The sequence below is a fragment of the Leucoraja erinacea genome, chromosome 32, assembly GCF_028641065.1.
Source record: "Leucoraja erinacea ecotype New England chromosome 32, Leri_hhj_1, whole genome shotgun sequence".
In the NCBI taxonomy this organism is placed as follows: Eukaryota; Metazoa; Chordata; class Chondrichthyes; order Rajiformes; family Rajidae; genus Leucoraja; species Leucoraja erinaceus.
In genome coordinates this window covers 19706704-19723243 of record NC_073408.1, presented here as the reverse complement: position 1 = coordinate 19723243, position 16540 = coordinate 19706704, and the positions used below count along the sequence as shown (strand labels likewise).

At 46.3% G+C, this 16540-nt stretch overlaps 1 protein-coding gene across 2 annotated transcripts in view; it reads right to left on the bottom strand.

Annotated features, from left to right (window-relative positions):
* fez1 (fasciculation and elongation protein zeta 1 (zygin I)) overlaps positions 1-16540 on the bottom strand; it is a 55087-nt gene that overhangs the window by 30591 nt on the left and 7956 nt on the right. For both annotated transcript variants that reach the window (XM_055660848.1, XM_055660847.1), the window contains exon 2: positions 5512-5611. In XM_055660848.1, the coding sequence (XP_055516823.1) occupies positions 5512-5611 (100 nt within the window). The remainder of the gene's footprint in view (positions 1-5511; positions 5612-16540) is intronic.

Here is a 16540-nt window from a genome sequence, read left to right as displayed (position 1 = left end):
CCTTGAGATATTGCTGAATCGTTTTCCTAACTGTGGGAGGCATCATTCCTCCTCCAATTCAGTTGAATTGTATCGCAGAACAGATTGGTAAAAAGCAACACTGTAAAATTACGCCCCGAGTCATTCATACACGCCTGAAAATTTCCAGTGACATTTTTCTGGCAGCAATGGTTTGTTAAATTGAGAATTTCAGATTAAAGGATATTTTGAGAAGCTATTTCAAAGCTTATGGAATGATGATAATGAGGTAATTGGCTAAAACCTCAACGTATGTCAGCTATTACTCAACATCCTCCAGGTATATAATGTAAAAAGGGAAAAAAAGACACAATGTGCTGGGGTAGCTCAGCAGGTCATCTGAATCCATTCCCGTCTTAAAATGTAACAATTATATTTCATGTTGGGTACAGATGCCAACTCAAGAGCTGAAAACTCAGGATGTGGTAACACACAGAAGACACATTGCAGTGGAGAGGCAGATGAGGAGGAAGCAATTTCACACAATAAGTGCTGCTGATTGCCAGAATATAAAGCCGCCTGTTCAGTGAGACACTCACTTCCTTCCTTCTGGGGTAGGTTATTGAGACCCCTTGAAGGAGAATGGATTTGCAACATATTAGGTGTATAACTCACTCACACGTTACATGGAAATTACAGCACAGGAACCCGCCATTTGGCCCATCGCTCTGTGCTGGCTCCACGTTTAAACCGCATAAGGAACTTTCAGCTACTGGTGGGCATGAGCTAACTGCAGGGTAAATGCCAGTTTTAACAAAACCTTTCACTGTCATCCTCTGTCCTTATTTCTATTTCCTTCGGCAGCAACAGGCACATCAGCAAGGCCATGAGACAATCTCAACTCCAGATGAACCAGAAGCCTTCGAGCTGACAATATAGGGAAAAAATACGTCAACTGGTCTTATCAATGCCTATTGGGAATGGGAGTGCTAGCAGTGAGATGTCCATCTCCTATTGATTAGAGGCTGAAGCCAATGGGTGAGGCAAAGGGAGCAAGGACTGAGGTGGCCAAGTGAGGCCGGCTCCTTGGTGCCTTCTGGAGGGCTGCTGAGAAGCCGAGGCCGGAGGCTTGCGGTCCGGAACCTCGCGGGTCGACGAAGCTCTGCGGAGCCCGCATCTGGGGCCTGGCTTGGCGCCATGGAGGCGTCTGGCGAGGACTCGGCAGCGATAGTGGGGTGGTCGATGCAGCGGTCGATGATGGCACCACGACTGACGGATGGGGACGGACCACGTGGAAGTGACGACGCCGCTGCCAAGGGAAGGAACAAAGGAGGACCCTGTGTGGGAGACCACTGTGAGGGAGGGGGGAGAACAATGGACAATAGGGGACCCGGCGTGGGGGTACTTTGTAACTGTGTAAACGGCCTTTATGGGTGACTACTTGCATACCTTGGATAGGCAAGCAAAGAATTTCACTGTGGCATATGACATGTGACAATAAAATATTCATTCATTCAAGGATATTTTAAGCATCTGTATGAATACTTGAATCACCAAGGCACAGAAGACTATGGACCCAGTGCTGGGCACTGGGAATTACTCTAAAAATACCCTCCATCACCCCCCCCCCCCCACCCCCGGATTTAGTTTAGTCTATTGTCACATGTACGGATTTACAGTGCAGCATGCTATCCAATCTGCTGAAGGACAAACATGATTACAATCGTGAACTAATCGGTTGTGGGGGGGGATCATAGTCATTGAACACTTCAACCCGCCATGTCAATGCCGACCATTAAGTGGCCGTCTGTACTATTCCCATTTACTGTGCATGGTGTATAGATGCATGATAAGGAGAATAACGTTTAGAGCAAGATAAAGTCCAGTGATGTCTGTTTACAGATAACCCAAAGGTCCCAATTGGGTAGATAGTAGTTCTGAACCACTCTCTAGTTGTTGGTAGAATGGTTCAGTTGCCTGATAACAGCTGGGAAGAAACTGTCTTTGAATCTGATGGTGTGCATTTTCACACTTCTGTACCTCTTGCCTGAAGGGAGAGGTGAGAAGAGGGGTTGAACTCATCCTTGATCATGTTGGTGGACTTGCTGTGGCAGCCTGAAGTGTAATTGAGTTGAATTGGGAAGGGAGGTTGGTTTGTGTGATGGTCTGGGCTGCGTCCACAATTCTCTGCAATTTCTTGTGGTCTTGGATGGAGCTGTTCCCAAACCATGCTGTGATGCATCCCGACCAAATGCTTTCTACGGCGTATCTGTAGAAGTTGGTGAGAGCTGTAGGGGACATGCCAAACTTCCTAAGCCTTCTAAGGAAGTATTGCATTAAACGGCATTGATGGCAGAGTTGCAGAAAATAAGCTCTATTTGCAAAATTTAATTGATAATTTCTAGCATTGGCTTTCCATAGCCAGTTCTGCCTCCCTCAGGCTGCTGGACGGACCTTCCGTGTCATAAATTCTTCACGTGGGTAGATTCAAACCAAGCCATAAATTATAAAGTTGGCTAAGTCTGAGCTGTAATCTGTGTCCCGCTGCCCAAATCGAACCTTGCAGACAGAGCAGTCTTCTCCACAATCCCCAAGGGCTCCAATGCTGCCAAGAGCAGTGACAGGTCGAGAATAAATCTCCACCTCCTGCAGGGCGCCAGAGTCACATCGCAGAGAAACACTGGGAAACGGAGTAGTGCGTGTGTAGAGTATACACGGGTTTCTGCTCTGTGTTAGATGGCCTCTCGTTAAGATTTGAGCCATATTTAGATGTGGAGTCGAGGCTCGGACCTTTCATATAGAGGACTTGCATAAACAGGTAAATGTTAGTCTCATTAACACCTGGTAGAGCTGCTGCCTCACAGCGCCATCGACCTGGGTTCGACCCTGACCTCGAGTGCTGTCCATGTGGTGATTGCATGTTCTCCCTGTGACGACATGAGTTTCCTCTGGGTGCTCCTGTTTCCTCCCACATCCCAAAGATGTGCAGGTTTGTAGGTTAATTGGCCCACTGTAAAATTGCCTGTGGTGTGTTGGAAGTGGTGAGGATAACTTAGAACTAGTGTGTGTGCGTGATTGCTGGTTGGGTGGACTCGTTGGGCAAAAGGACCAGCTTCCATGCTGAATCTCTAAACTGAACACAATTAGCTTATAATTCTGGTGGTAGAAATATCTGCCAATCCCAGGTTATGTCAATGTTGCATTTTATAATTTATCTTCCAGATGTGGCAAACTAGTGCATATGTTGGACTAAATATACTGAGCAACGTCAGCAAAGATGATTTGAAAGTGTTTCATTAAGATATTTAATGAAATGTAAAATGCTTTACATATGAAAGAAACTTCATTGGTAGATCAAATAGTGAATTTGGTGTGACATTCAGGTTTGGTTTAGTTTAGAGATACAGCGTGGAATCAGAACCTTCGACCCACCGAATCCACGCCGACCTGCGAAGCACGCACACTAACACTGTCCTACACACACACTAGGGACAATTTACAATTTTACCAAAGCCAATTAGCCTCCAAACCTGTACATTTTTGGAGTGTGAGAGGAAACTGGAGCACCTGGAGAAAACCCACGCTGGTCAAGGGCAGAACATACAAATTCCGTACAGACAGCACCCGTAATCAGGATCGAACCTGGGTCTCTAGTGTTAGAAGGCAGCAACGCTACCGCTACGGCACCATGCAGCCCCGTGCAAGACCTGCTGTGTTGTCTGAAATATCTTTAGTCTGAAACACAATGAAAATCTCCCCCATGCTTTAGAATTGGAATCTGTCTGTGCTTTTTGAATCAATTACTGTGTGACAGTAGGAAAGTGCATTAACTTCCGATTGACATCACTGCACTGTGCTGCCATATCTCCAGTGACATGGGGATATTTTGGATTAAATGTCCAGTGCTTTATCCTCAATCCCGAGCTGAATTTCAATTCGTACTAAAGGAACTCGCTAGTTTGTGGGCAGTCGGAAGGACTCACTGTACTGAGCATCTTCCCTCAACCTCAGGTAGTTGAGGCAGGTACTATCACAACGTTTAAAAAACATTTGTACAGGTACATGGATAGGAAAGGGTAGGCGGGTTATGGGCCAAATGCAGTCAGGTGGGGCTAGTATAGATGGGGTATGTTGGTCAGTGTGGGCAAGTTGGGCCTAGGCAGTGGCGGACTGGCCAGGGTGTCAGCTTGGGCCCCTGATGAAGTGGGCCCCTGATGAAGTGGGCCCCTATATCAAGTGGGCCCCTGATAAAGTGGGCCCCCTTTGTCTCCTGGCAACCAATATTTTTTGACCCAGTCCGCTACTGGGCCTCGGTATCTATGCTTCAAAGGAGACATCTGCTCAGGCGGCGCACTGTTGTGTTATGAACCTGACACTGCTGGTGCTTCTGAAGCGAGGATATTGGCATCTCAACACTGCACAGCTGGCAGTGAAGCGCAGAGGCCACATGCAGAGCTGCACCTGAGGCCTGGTGTGGGATGGGCTGAAGTGAATGGTACAGCCGCTGAGAGCCGGGATGTGGGGCTCAGGTCTGGACCCTGGCTGGCACGGTGAGCGCAGCTATCACCTGCTGGAGATGGTGGGAACTGTGGCCTCTCCTCACCTGGGGACTAGTCTCTGGTAACAAGCACAACACTGGTCAGTGGACACTTGAGAGGACTTTGGTTTCACTCACCACATAAAACAGGCATTTCTGAAATTCCTTCAGTACTGTACAGCTCAGGTTTGGGATAAGCTTGGACCCACATCCTTCTGACTCGGAAGTAGGATCTAATACTGATGCGAGATGATGTTACTTCAAATTTTATAAACCTGATCACTCAACTAATAAGGTAGTTCTGGGGTTTTTCACTATTTTAAATCAATTGATTGATTACAAAATAACATGGCCCACGAGTCCTTGCGGACCATCGATCATTTCACACGAACCCAGCGAGCAGCTTCGAACAGGCCCGACTCGCCCGCACACTTGGATGAGAGACAAGGTCTCGGCCCACTAGCTCCACGGCCTGCAGCCTGTGGCCAGCGCGGAACGAAGGGTCAACTTGTGGTGGTCGGAGCGGAGCTCCGAGGTTGGGCCGGGTCAGGCCGGACCGAGGCCGAGGATGGGTAGGAGCCTCAAGGTCAAGCCGACGTCAGTTCCAGGCTGAGGTCATGTTGGGCCTAAGGACAAGGTGTCTCGAGGCCGGGCCAGAGTGAATGGGCCACATCACCGAGAACTAAGGGGGACCAAGAACGGATGAGCACTTTTTGTACCTTTGTCAGGGCCACTCTCTGTGGTGACTCTTGTGTACTTTACATGCAAAAACAAAGTATTTCATTGCACCTAGCTGGGTACAAGTGGCAATAAAGTATCATCATCATGATCATCAACCTACAAACCAAGGAACGTTGTGGTATTGGGGCATCTAGGAGGGATGTGGTGCATAAATAAACCCAGAGAGATTCTGCAGCACAGTACAAATTTAGCTTCAATTAGTTTAGGAACAATGCCTTGCGCTGTGAGATTGCTGATAGTGTAAATGCTGCCTCATCCGAGGCTTCAGCGTTTACCTCCATGTTGGAGAGGTTCATGTTGAGCTCCTGGAGTCGTGCTGTCCGCCAGTCCTCAGCTGTGCTTGTTATGTAGTTGTCAGTCAGAGCATCCCAGATCCTGCAACAAACAAGGTCATTGTTATTGGTCAGCTGCCCACAGCCTAGCCCCACGCCGGGCGGGATCACAAGTACCCATTGTCACTGCACAGAGGAGCTGCATCCACGGCCACAGGCAACAATCAGCACCTTTAATCCGACTGCCAGCAACGTTTCTTTCCCTCATCCAAAGTGTGGCGCCGCACCTAGACCTCAGGTACAATAATCAGGAGAAAAGATCGCATCCAAGAGCTTATCGCTAACTAAAAAGGACACAAAGTGCTGGAGTAACTAAACTGGTCAGGCAGCATCTCTGAGACAAATGACGTTTCGGATCTTCTTCAGCATCTGAAGATCTGAAAATCATTCGTGAGCGGAAACAGGGTCTCAACCCGAAACCCCACTATCCGTATTCTCTGGAGATGCTGCCTTTCCCCCTGAGTTACCCAGCACTCTGGGTCCTTTACTGTACCATAACCAGCTCCAGCTCCTTTTCTACATAACTATCCAAGACTATCTTTAAATGATACCAATGAACCTTTGCCTCCACCACCTCTCTCACTTCTCATTCCTACTCCAACTACCACTCTCTGAGTAAAGAAGTGCCCCCTCATATTACCCCTAAACTTCTGTCCCTTAATTCTGAAGTCATGCCACAGATGCAGGATTGTACGTCGACTTCCTCCGTCTTAGTTTGGTGTTTGGGTTAGAGATACAGCACGGAAACAGGACCTTCGACCCACTAAGCTCGCACCGATCAGCGATCCCCGTCTATCCTACACACACTAGGGACAATTTACATGTACAGCGAACCAATTAACCTGCACACCTGTACATCTTTGGAGTGTGGGAACTCTGGCGCACCCGGGGAAAACCCACGCAGGTCACGGGGAGAGCGTACAAACTCTGTACACACGGCACCCGGGTCTCTGGTGCTGTACAGCAGCAACTCTACCACTGCCCCACCGTGCCGCTCTGCAGTCCATGCTGCTAAGGCAAAGATATCACTTTGTTCGTGGGCTGCTGGTTTCAAACTGATAGATAGCTCGAGGATGGGAAGGATTATTTCCCCCCTCCCCCCACGACAGTGCAAGATGCTACCTCCACCGCTCCTTGTTCCCACATTGCCCATTCTGATTTGCTTCATGTAGGTATGTTACAAAACCTACCTGAATCGCCATTGGGAATCTGCCCACAGCCAGGTCCGCGATTTTGGCTCTGTTTGGAGGGGGCGGGTTTAAAACGCGATTTTTACTAGGCTGTACTAATCGCAGATGTTCAGGATTAGTAAATCATTAACGAAAAATCGCTCAAGACCCGGTCGCTTGTATTATTAGTTTTAGAGATACGATAATATAGTTATAATAGTTTAAAATTACTGTCTCATTCCGCAACCTTTCGCAGCCCCAGGGTTTTATAAAGCAAACAATTAAAGGTATGTACCTTATTTTTACATTAAATGGGGCATACATATAACCCTGTATATCAAGTTATCTATAGCGAGTAGTTCATTTTGGGCTTTTTATATCCCGCAGTATTTTTCTCGGCATTTGAGGGCACTAATCCAGCGCGATATCAACGTTCTAAACCACCGCGCGTTCACATGAAACCACTAGAAAGCCGATTTAAATGGGCATTTATTTACAGCAATTGAACACTAAATTCCTTCCATTTGGCCTATAAATTAATGTAAATTAGATATAAAAATCATGTTATATTGTGAATTATTTGTGAATAATCTTTGGACACTTAGGCTATTTAAAAATGTTAATCTTTCCTTAAGAAATGGGCTTTTGATTATCCAAGATCACAGCTTTTTTGTAATGTCGATTGAAAATCAATAGGGAACAAGATGCTAATTTCCGAGAATGAAATGGTCATAACTTTATTAATACTTGAGATATGAAAGTGAATTTGGTGTCAAATTAAACTTATTGTTATGCTTTATCTGATGGGATAAATTGCAGACTTGATTTTTAAAATCTCAAAATTTTGTAACATTGCTACTTCATGCTATTTCCCCACCTAATATTTTTAAGGTTCAGTAGTTGGTGATTTATTTTTTTTGCTGGCAACTTCTTTTAAACACAACTATGTTCTTGGTATTTTGATCTTCAGAGTAACAGGCCGATATCCCTGGGTTCCCTTCACAAAGCACAAAAAAAAATTAAATATGCTCAGAGGATCGATTCAGCATAAGCACCAGGCGCTATTTGTGTCTTCAGCAAAACAAAAATCTCTTGGTAGTGTTATCTTTTAAAACAAGCTCCGAGCAAAGTGCTCTCTTAATCCATACACATGCCTGAACTTGGATCCTCACACAAGCAGTTAGTTGGTGTACCTCACAAAATATCCTGGGGCATTTCAACTCCACAATATTAAAAATCATTGCGCTTCTCAGCATGAAATTATGAATTTCTATAGACTGTGCCTTTGGTTGTGTATGAGCCTCTGTTTGTGCACTATTATGGCCACCTGGTATACTGTTATTATACCTAGGATACGGCACAGTGGTGCAGCGGTAGAGTTGCTGCCTCACAGCACCAGAGACCCGGGTTCGATCCTGACTGAGGATGCTGTCTGTATGGATTTTATATGTTCTCCGGGTGACTGCGTGGGTTTTCTCCGGGTACTCCGGTTTCCTCCCACGCTCCAAAGACATACAGGTTTGTAGGTTAATTGGCTTCTGTGTGTAGGATAGAAATAGTGTCATCTCGGACTGTGGATTAAAGGGCCTGTTTTCATGCTGTATCTCTGAACTAAATTAAGCTGAACTAATGTACGGATGATTGTGTGCCAGCATGGACTTGATGGGCTGAAGGGCCTGCTTCCACGCTATATATCTAAACTAAAGTAATTAGTGTATTTTTTTTTTTGTTAATGATTACGTTTTATCTGGGTGTATTGCATTTACAGTCCTGTTCTGCTTTCAGGTAAGAATTTCACTGTTCCGTTGTTGGTACATATGATAATGAAGCTCTCTTGATATAATTCGGCAAGTTTCCCTTAGTAAACGGATGCCGTTTCAGAAGGCAAGATCATATGGCTGTCATTTCGAAAACATGCGATTAATTTAATGCGAGGTGAAGCACAACGATTAACTAACATTTAGAACATAGTTCGTGCAGCTCTTTGAACAAACCACTGTCAGAATGTTCTATCAATATTATTAACAATGGTTTCAGATTCCACTCTGCGTTTTTCTTTTACTTCTAGATTCTGAACTGAATCACACGGCAGCTGCAGACTTCAACTCACTGACCTGGTTTCTACATTAATTATCTTCTCAGAAGTACCATAATAGGTCCCTGTGGGCTGATACGAATCTTGTCCAATAAACATGTGGATTCAGTCTCCTGGGTGTCTAGTATAAGCTCCGTAAATCCCACCAGTAACCACCATCTTTGTCAGCAGGGTTCAGGCACTTGTTCGTACGAACATAAACAACTGGTTTCCCACCGGTGTTGGTGGTGAGTCGTTTCAGGGGTGAATTCCCAGTCATCAGATCCAAGGCAACCACCAAAGTCTGCTTTGAAACAAACACAGCAAACGTTCAGTCTGAAGAAGAGCCACAACCAGAAATGTCACTGATCCATGTTCTCCAGCGATGCTGCCTGACCTGCTGAGATACTCCAGCACGTTTTGTCCCCCTGTGTAAAACAGTATCTGCAGTTCCTTGTTCCCACATAAAGGGTGCAAATATTCAACACGTATGGGGAATAAGTTGCATATTGACCAGAACGACATTCTGTAGTTGGGTGGTGAGAGCTAAACTCTGAAGTTAGGATACTTTTAAAAAAAGGATTAACTGCGATGAAGTCAGTCTGTTTAAGCCTGTGGATGGTGGAGTTCCTGTGACACAAGGCAGTTATCTGGGGACAGGTAGGATAGTGAGGGCCAGGATCAGATGCAGGGCTGCCAACTCTCACGGTTTGAGCATGACACTCGCGCATTTCAGCCAATTCTCACGCGCTCACGCTGAAGACAGAATTCTCACGCTGACTTCAGTCCCTGCACAGCAAAGATCCTATAGTGGAGCCATAGGATCTTTGCTGCACAATTTGTCTCTTTGCGCCACATGACAGCGATCTGCACGGATTGGGGAAGCGTGTCGGTCCCGGGCAGCGGGTGTCAGCGCTTTTGTGCGCCGTCTGCGAGCGCTGCGCTTCCGGCTGCCACGGCAACCTCGCTCCCTCCCTCCCTCCTGACCTTCAACTCACACGGCAGCGCCAGCGCCGCCAATCCACGCTGCACCGTGCCCGCCAGACTCCCCATTGGGCGGCCGGGGAAAGAGAGGGAGGGGAGAAAGAGAGAGAGAGAAAGAGAGAAAGACAAAAAGGGAAGGATGGAGGCAAAGAGAGACAGGGGGAGGGAATGTAGTAAAGGATGAAGGAAGGGAAGGAGAAAGGGGAGAAAGAGGAAGCGTGAGGAAAAAGAGGGAGGGGAGGAAAGAGGGAGGGAGGAAGGAAAGGTGTGTGTCTGTTTCCATGTGTGTGTCTCCTTGTGTGTGTGTGTGTGTGTCCTTGTGTGTGTGTGTGTGTGTGTGTGTGTGTGTGTGTGTGTGTGTGTGTGTGTGTGTGTGTCTGTGTCCCTGTGTGTGTGTGTGTGTCTGTGTGTGTGTCTGTGTGTGTGTGTGTGTCTGTGTCTGTGTGTGTGTGTGTGTGTGTGTGTGTGTGTGTGTGTGTGTGTGTGTGTGTGTGTGTGTGTGTCTCTGTGTGTGTGTGTGTGTGTGTGTGTGCCCCTGTGTGTGTGTGTGGCTGTGTGTGTGTGTGTGTGTGTCTGTGTCCCTGTGTGTGTGTGTGTGTGTGTGTGTGTGTGTGTGTGTGTGTGTGTGTGTGTGTGTGTGTCTGTCTGTGTGTGTGTGTGTGTGTGTGTGTGTGTCTTCCTTTATGTATGTATCTCCCTGTGCGTCTGTTGTCACATCCTGGCCTTAGACAGGGCTGCCAACTCTCACGCTTTGAGCGTGAGAGTCACGCATTTCAGCCAATTCTCACACTGATGACAGAATTCTCACGCTGTCATCAGTCCCTGCACAGTTTGTCTTTTTGCGCCATATCACAACGATCTGTGCGGTCTGGGGAAGCGCGTCAGTTGGCGGCTGTGAGTGACGTCGCATCTCTTCTCTTCTCTTCTTTCTTGGTTGGATGTGCAGCCACCGACAACATGAAGCAGCCGGAGATAAAACTAAGCAGGTGAATCGGTTGTAAAACATGGGGAGGACCACAATGAGGCCAAAACATCTAGGGCAGGGTTCGGCAACCTATGGCACACGGGCTAAATCTGACCCGTAACCCGAAAAACCACTTTTTTTTCAATTTGTTTTCGCAGGGTCAGGGCAGGCGAGCCGACCTGAGAACTGCAGCCAGTCCCAGGGACGCGAGCTGATCTGGGAACGGCAGCCAGTCCCTGGGCACGCAGAATGCCAACTTGATCATTATGGACAAATTGGGCCAGCCACGTACATGTTGTATAACTCTGACTCTATGAAGATCTGAATGGGCTTCGAATGACCATTTAAGCAAAATTGCCCCCACTTTCCCCATTTTGATTCTTGAGATAAATATCCCTTTGCTTTGTTAACAGCGTTAAAGTACTTATGAGGTCGAGTCAGGCAAGGGAACATGTTATTTCTTTTTAGTTTGCTTTAATTTGTTAGTTGATTGTTTGTTGATTGCCATCATTTCTGAAATGGGTTTAAAGTAACTTAACTGTTATAAAGCAGTAATAAGTGATTTTTGCCCAAACAATTGGAACTTGCATAAAATGTTTGCATTATTAACAGGACTGCCAACTCTCACGCATTGAGCGTGAGACTCACGCATTTCACAAAATTCTCACGCTCTCACGCTGATCACAAAATTTCTCACGCTCAAATATCTGCGGGTGCTGAAAGTTCAAAATAAAGCAAAAATTGTTTTAGAGGTGAGTAAAAACCATGAGGAGAATATCAGGTGAATGCATAGTCTTTTTCCCAGGATATGTGATTAAAGCACTAGAGGGGATTGGTTTAAAACAGGGCTGACAAACTACCGACCTGCGGGATGATTTTGGGGGGAAAAAAAGTTTAATTTCTCCCATGCAGATGGTGTGATGGGTGAGACACGGCGGTGGTGGTCCCAGCACCAATCCCCCTCCCCCTTCCCCCCTGAGGCACGGCACACACCTCACGCCCTCACCTCCGGCAGCTCTATGTCCGTCGACCACTCTGTCCACACCCGATGGAGTTTTAACCCCGGCCTGGAGCCAGAAGTGGACCGGGCGTTGGTGCCGCCTCTGGAGCCTACTATGGGAGGGGGAACACACCCTCCCCCCACGCCCTCCCCCTCTCGGTTGCTATGCTCCCTTGCAATTTCTCACTCTCAACTCTCACCCAATGTTGGCAGCCCTGCAGATGGGGGCTGTTGAAGGGCATTTGGAGGCAAGGTAACGCTGTGATCAATGTGGCGATCCCATGGTTAAAGGTCGCAGGTGGTTGGGAAGAGAACAGAGGGCGGTGCAGATTGGTGGAAGAGATCCAGATTTGGGAAAAATATTGGACACCAAAACTAAGCAGATGATGGATAGTAGGTTGGTGCGAGGCACCAGGAGTCACAGGCGGGAATTAAAAAATTGAAAGTGAGATTAAATTGGATTAATGGGTGATCGATGGTTGTCACAGACTTGATGGGCTGAAGGGTCTGCGCCGTGCTGTATCTCCAAGGCCAAGACACAGAAGGCTGTGGAGGCCTAGTCAATGCTGATATAAGACCGAGATTGAGATATTCTTGATTATTACGGGTGTCAGGGGTTGTGAGGAGAATGGGATTGAGAGGGAAAGATAGATCAGCCACGATTGAATGGCAGAGTAGACTCGATGGGCCGAATGGCCTAATTCTGCTCCTATCACTGATGAAAATATCTTCCTGATTGCCTTCCTAAATGACCTGGCTCAAGTGTTAAGATTGCATTGTCCGTTTGTGAACTTCCCCATCAGAGAATTAGTTGCATTTACAGTACCCTATCAAAACCTTTTAATTGCTTCGCCCGTCACCATGTTTATGCAAATATTTATTGCTCAGGTTTACTTAGGGATGATTATATATTTGGAAAAGTTATCTGAAGGCCACAGAAATAGTGAGTCAGCAGAAGCGGACTGATGGGAAATTATGCTTTTGAAGGTCGGCACTTATTGCATTCATTTACTGTCCCTCTGCCCACAGTTCTAATGGAGATGCTAACTCTCATCAACCTATCCATTAACATAATGGCCAGTGATTCTTCATGCTTTAAGCATTTGCCACTAATCATTGCTCAGTACAATCTCAAGGCTTGAGGTCCATCAAACCCATTAAAACACTATTATATTCTCGGTTGTGACAAAGTGCTCTTTACCAACTTGGATTACAACATCCACAGGAGAAGTCGGAAGACAGAAGGAAGATGAAGATGAGATTTATTTTTCTTGAAAACGACAGATAAAAGAGAACTGGATGAGTTCCATTACAAAATACGATAAAATGGTCATATTTTACTCTGGGCAAAGCTCCCATCCATAACAACAGGGTTATCTGTCTCATAATATCCTGCTGGCAATTGATAATATCCCAGAACACCATGTGTCCAGCCTTCATGTTGACGTTATTAAGAGACAAAAGTTTATTGTTTACTCTCCCTGGACATTGAATGTCGATTCTGATCCAAGCTTGAGGCTTGCGTTGAATTGTTTGAGGAATACATAGAAACATAGAAACATAGAAATTAGGTGCAGGAGTAGGCCATTCGGCCCTTCGAGCCTGCACCGCCATTCAATATGATCATGGCTGATCATCCAACTCAGTATCCCGTACCTGCCTTCTCTCCATAATACCCCCTGATCCCCTTAGCCACAAGGGCCACATCTAACTCCCTCTTAAATATAGCCAATGAACTGGCCTCAACTACCCTCTCTGTGGCAGAGAGTTCCAGAGATTCACCACTCTCTGTGTGAAAAAAAGTTCTTCTCATCTCGGTTTTAAAGGATTTCCCCCCTTATCCTTAAGTTGTGACCCCTTGTCCTGGACTTCCCCAACATCGGGAACAATCTTCCTGCATCTAGCCTGTCCAACCCCTTAAGAATTTTGTAAGTTTCTATAAGATCCCCTCTCAATCTCTTAAATTCTAGAGAGTATAAACCAAGTCTATCCAGTCTTTCTTCATAAGACAGTCCTGACATCCTAGGAATCAGTCTGGTGAACCTATACATTGGGACATGATCAGGATTTGCTATTAATGTTTGACCACTCTCTGCAAGGCAGTCCGTCAGGATCGAGGATGAATTGAGTAGAGACATGGAGTGATACAGTGTGGAAACAGGCCCTTCGGCCCAACCTACCCACACCGGCCAACATGTCCCAGCTACACTAGTCCCACCTGCCTGCGCTTGGTCCATATCCCTCCAAACTTGTCCTATTCCAACTGTTTCTTAAACGTTGGGATATTCCCAGCCTCAACTACCTCCACTGGCAGCTTGATCCATACCTCCACCACCCTTTGTGTGATGGATGTATAGAAGAGGATTAGTAGCAGAGGAATATCATGATGCAGATTTACAGGACTTTGGCTACAGGAAGATGAGTAATGGGTGACCAGAACTGCATGCAATACTCCAAAGCGAGGATGAATGGATCCATGTGAAGAGTGGAAGATGCCCCTATTTGTAAAGAACACAGAGCATAGAAAGGTACACCATGGAATCAGGCCCTTCGGCCTGTGCCGAACATGCTGCCTAGACCAACCCTTATCTGCCTACACATAATCCACATTCCCTGCACATCCATGTGCTTATCCACAAATCTCTTAAATGCCAGTAACCTATCTGTCTCCACCTCTAGCCCATCAGAGAATTCCAGTCACTCACTATCCTCTGTGCAAAAAAACATGCCCCGCAATTCTCCTCCATACTTTGCCCCTCTCAACATAAACTTATGCCCTGATATTTGATATTTCCATCCTTAGAAATAGGTTCTGACTGTCTAACTTATCTATTCCACTCATAATTTTAAAAACTTCTATCAAGTCTCCCAGCAAACTCTGCCATTTCAGAGCAAACAATCGATGTCTGTCCAATCTCTCCCTGTAGCTAATGTCCTCTAATCCGGATATCATTCTGGTAAACCTCCTCTGTATCCTTTCCAAAGGCTTCCTGTAATGGGTGACCAGAACTGCAAGCAATTCTCCAAATACAGCCTCACCAACGTCCTATAAAGCTGCATCATGATATTCCTCTTCCACTCAATGCCTGACTAATGATGGCAAGCATTATTCACCGCTCTATCTACTTGTATTGCCACTTTCAGGGAGTTATCGACTTGGATCCCAAGATCCCTCTATACATCAATGCTTTTATGTTCTCCACCTGACCTGTGTGGATTTTCCCCGGGATCTCCTGTTTCCTCCCACACTCCAAAGACGTAAAGGTTTGTAGGTTAATTGGCTTGGTAAAATTGTAAATTCTCCCTAGTATGTGTAGGATGGCGTTAGTGTGCGGGGATTGCTGGTGGGCGCAGACTCAGGTGGTCGAAGGGCATGTTTCCATGTTGTATCTCCAACCTAACCTCTGCTCTAAATGCACGTTTTTCTTTAAGTATGACCCAAATTCTAAGTATGACCCCGTAAATGGAAATATAATTTCCACATCTCAATAATCTTCTTCTTCTTCTTGCGTATGGCGTGCACAGCCTAAAGCTGTAGGACAACTTGTTCTATTTGATCTTGTTTGATTGTGCATGCCAGGTTGATTGATCGAAACAGGGCGGACCACGTGAAGGTTGCAATCCCCCACCCCATCGCAACCATGACACATCAGGATCTCATATATTTCAATCGTTTCCCTCGCCATCTTCTAACCAGAGGATGCACGTGCCCTGTCCAGCTCATCCTCCTGAGGCAACCCAGGCACTCCAGCGCTCCGTTTAGTAAACCCCTGAACTGCTGGTACCTGGTTTAGCAAAGGAAATATGAACAGCGGCTTTCACAAATAGTTTGCCCAGGTTTGGAGATTCACAGCCCTATGATGCTAATAAAAATATGTGCCATCAGACAGTATTATTCGCCATTCACGAGCGTGACTACAGGTACAGGATCAGTAAGGGCTGGGGAATAGAACTGACTTTGAACGGCAATCCTAAATAAGTGTTATCAAATCAACTGATCAAGAATCTCTCCTGATTTGGGGAAACTGATGGAGAATTACAACAGTTGACTGATTGAAAATGACACGCATTACACGATACGTTATGGTCCCAATTCACTCAAATGTGTTGCAGGGACTACTGAATAAAATATTCCCTAGACCATAACTACTGTATCATGGCTAAAAGCCAAGGTGCTGTTGGAACTTAGCTAGTCAGGCAGCATCTGTGGAGGGAAATGGACAGTCGGTATTTTGGTTTGAGACCCTTGGTCTGGAATGAAGGAGTAGAAAAGAGATTGCTTGATTGAATTGGCTGAAAGATTCAGCATGGAAACAGGCTCTTCACACCCACCCAAGTCCACACTGGCCTGTTCACACTAGTACTATGTTATCCCAGTAGCTAGTATAAAGAGGTGATGGAGAAGGCTGAGGCAAGGGCTGGTAGGTTGTCGGTGGACCCAAGTGAGGAAGGGTTGATGGCGCATAGTCAGGTGGGAGAGGGAAGGTTCGAGATAGCAACAGTGGGGAGGTGACAAATGGACACACCAAAGTGCTGCAATTTGTGGAATCTGACAAGAAAGGGATGAGGGATGATGATGGAAGGATGCGATCAGTGTTCCACTCCCTGGCTTTAGTCTGAAGAAGGGTCTCCACCTGAAACGTCACCTTTTCCTTTTCTCCAGAGATGCTGCCTGATCCGCTGAATTACTCCAGCACTTTGTGTCTATCTTCGGTGTAAACCAGCATCTGCACTTCATCCCTACATAGGGATGTTGGACAGTTAGGACCCAGCGATATAGT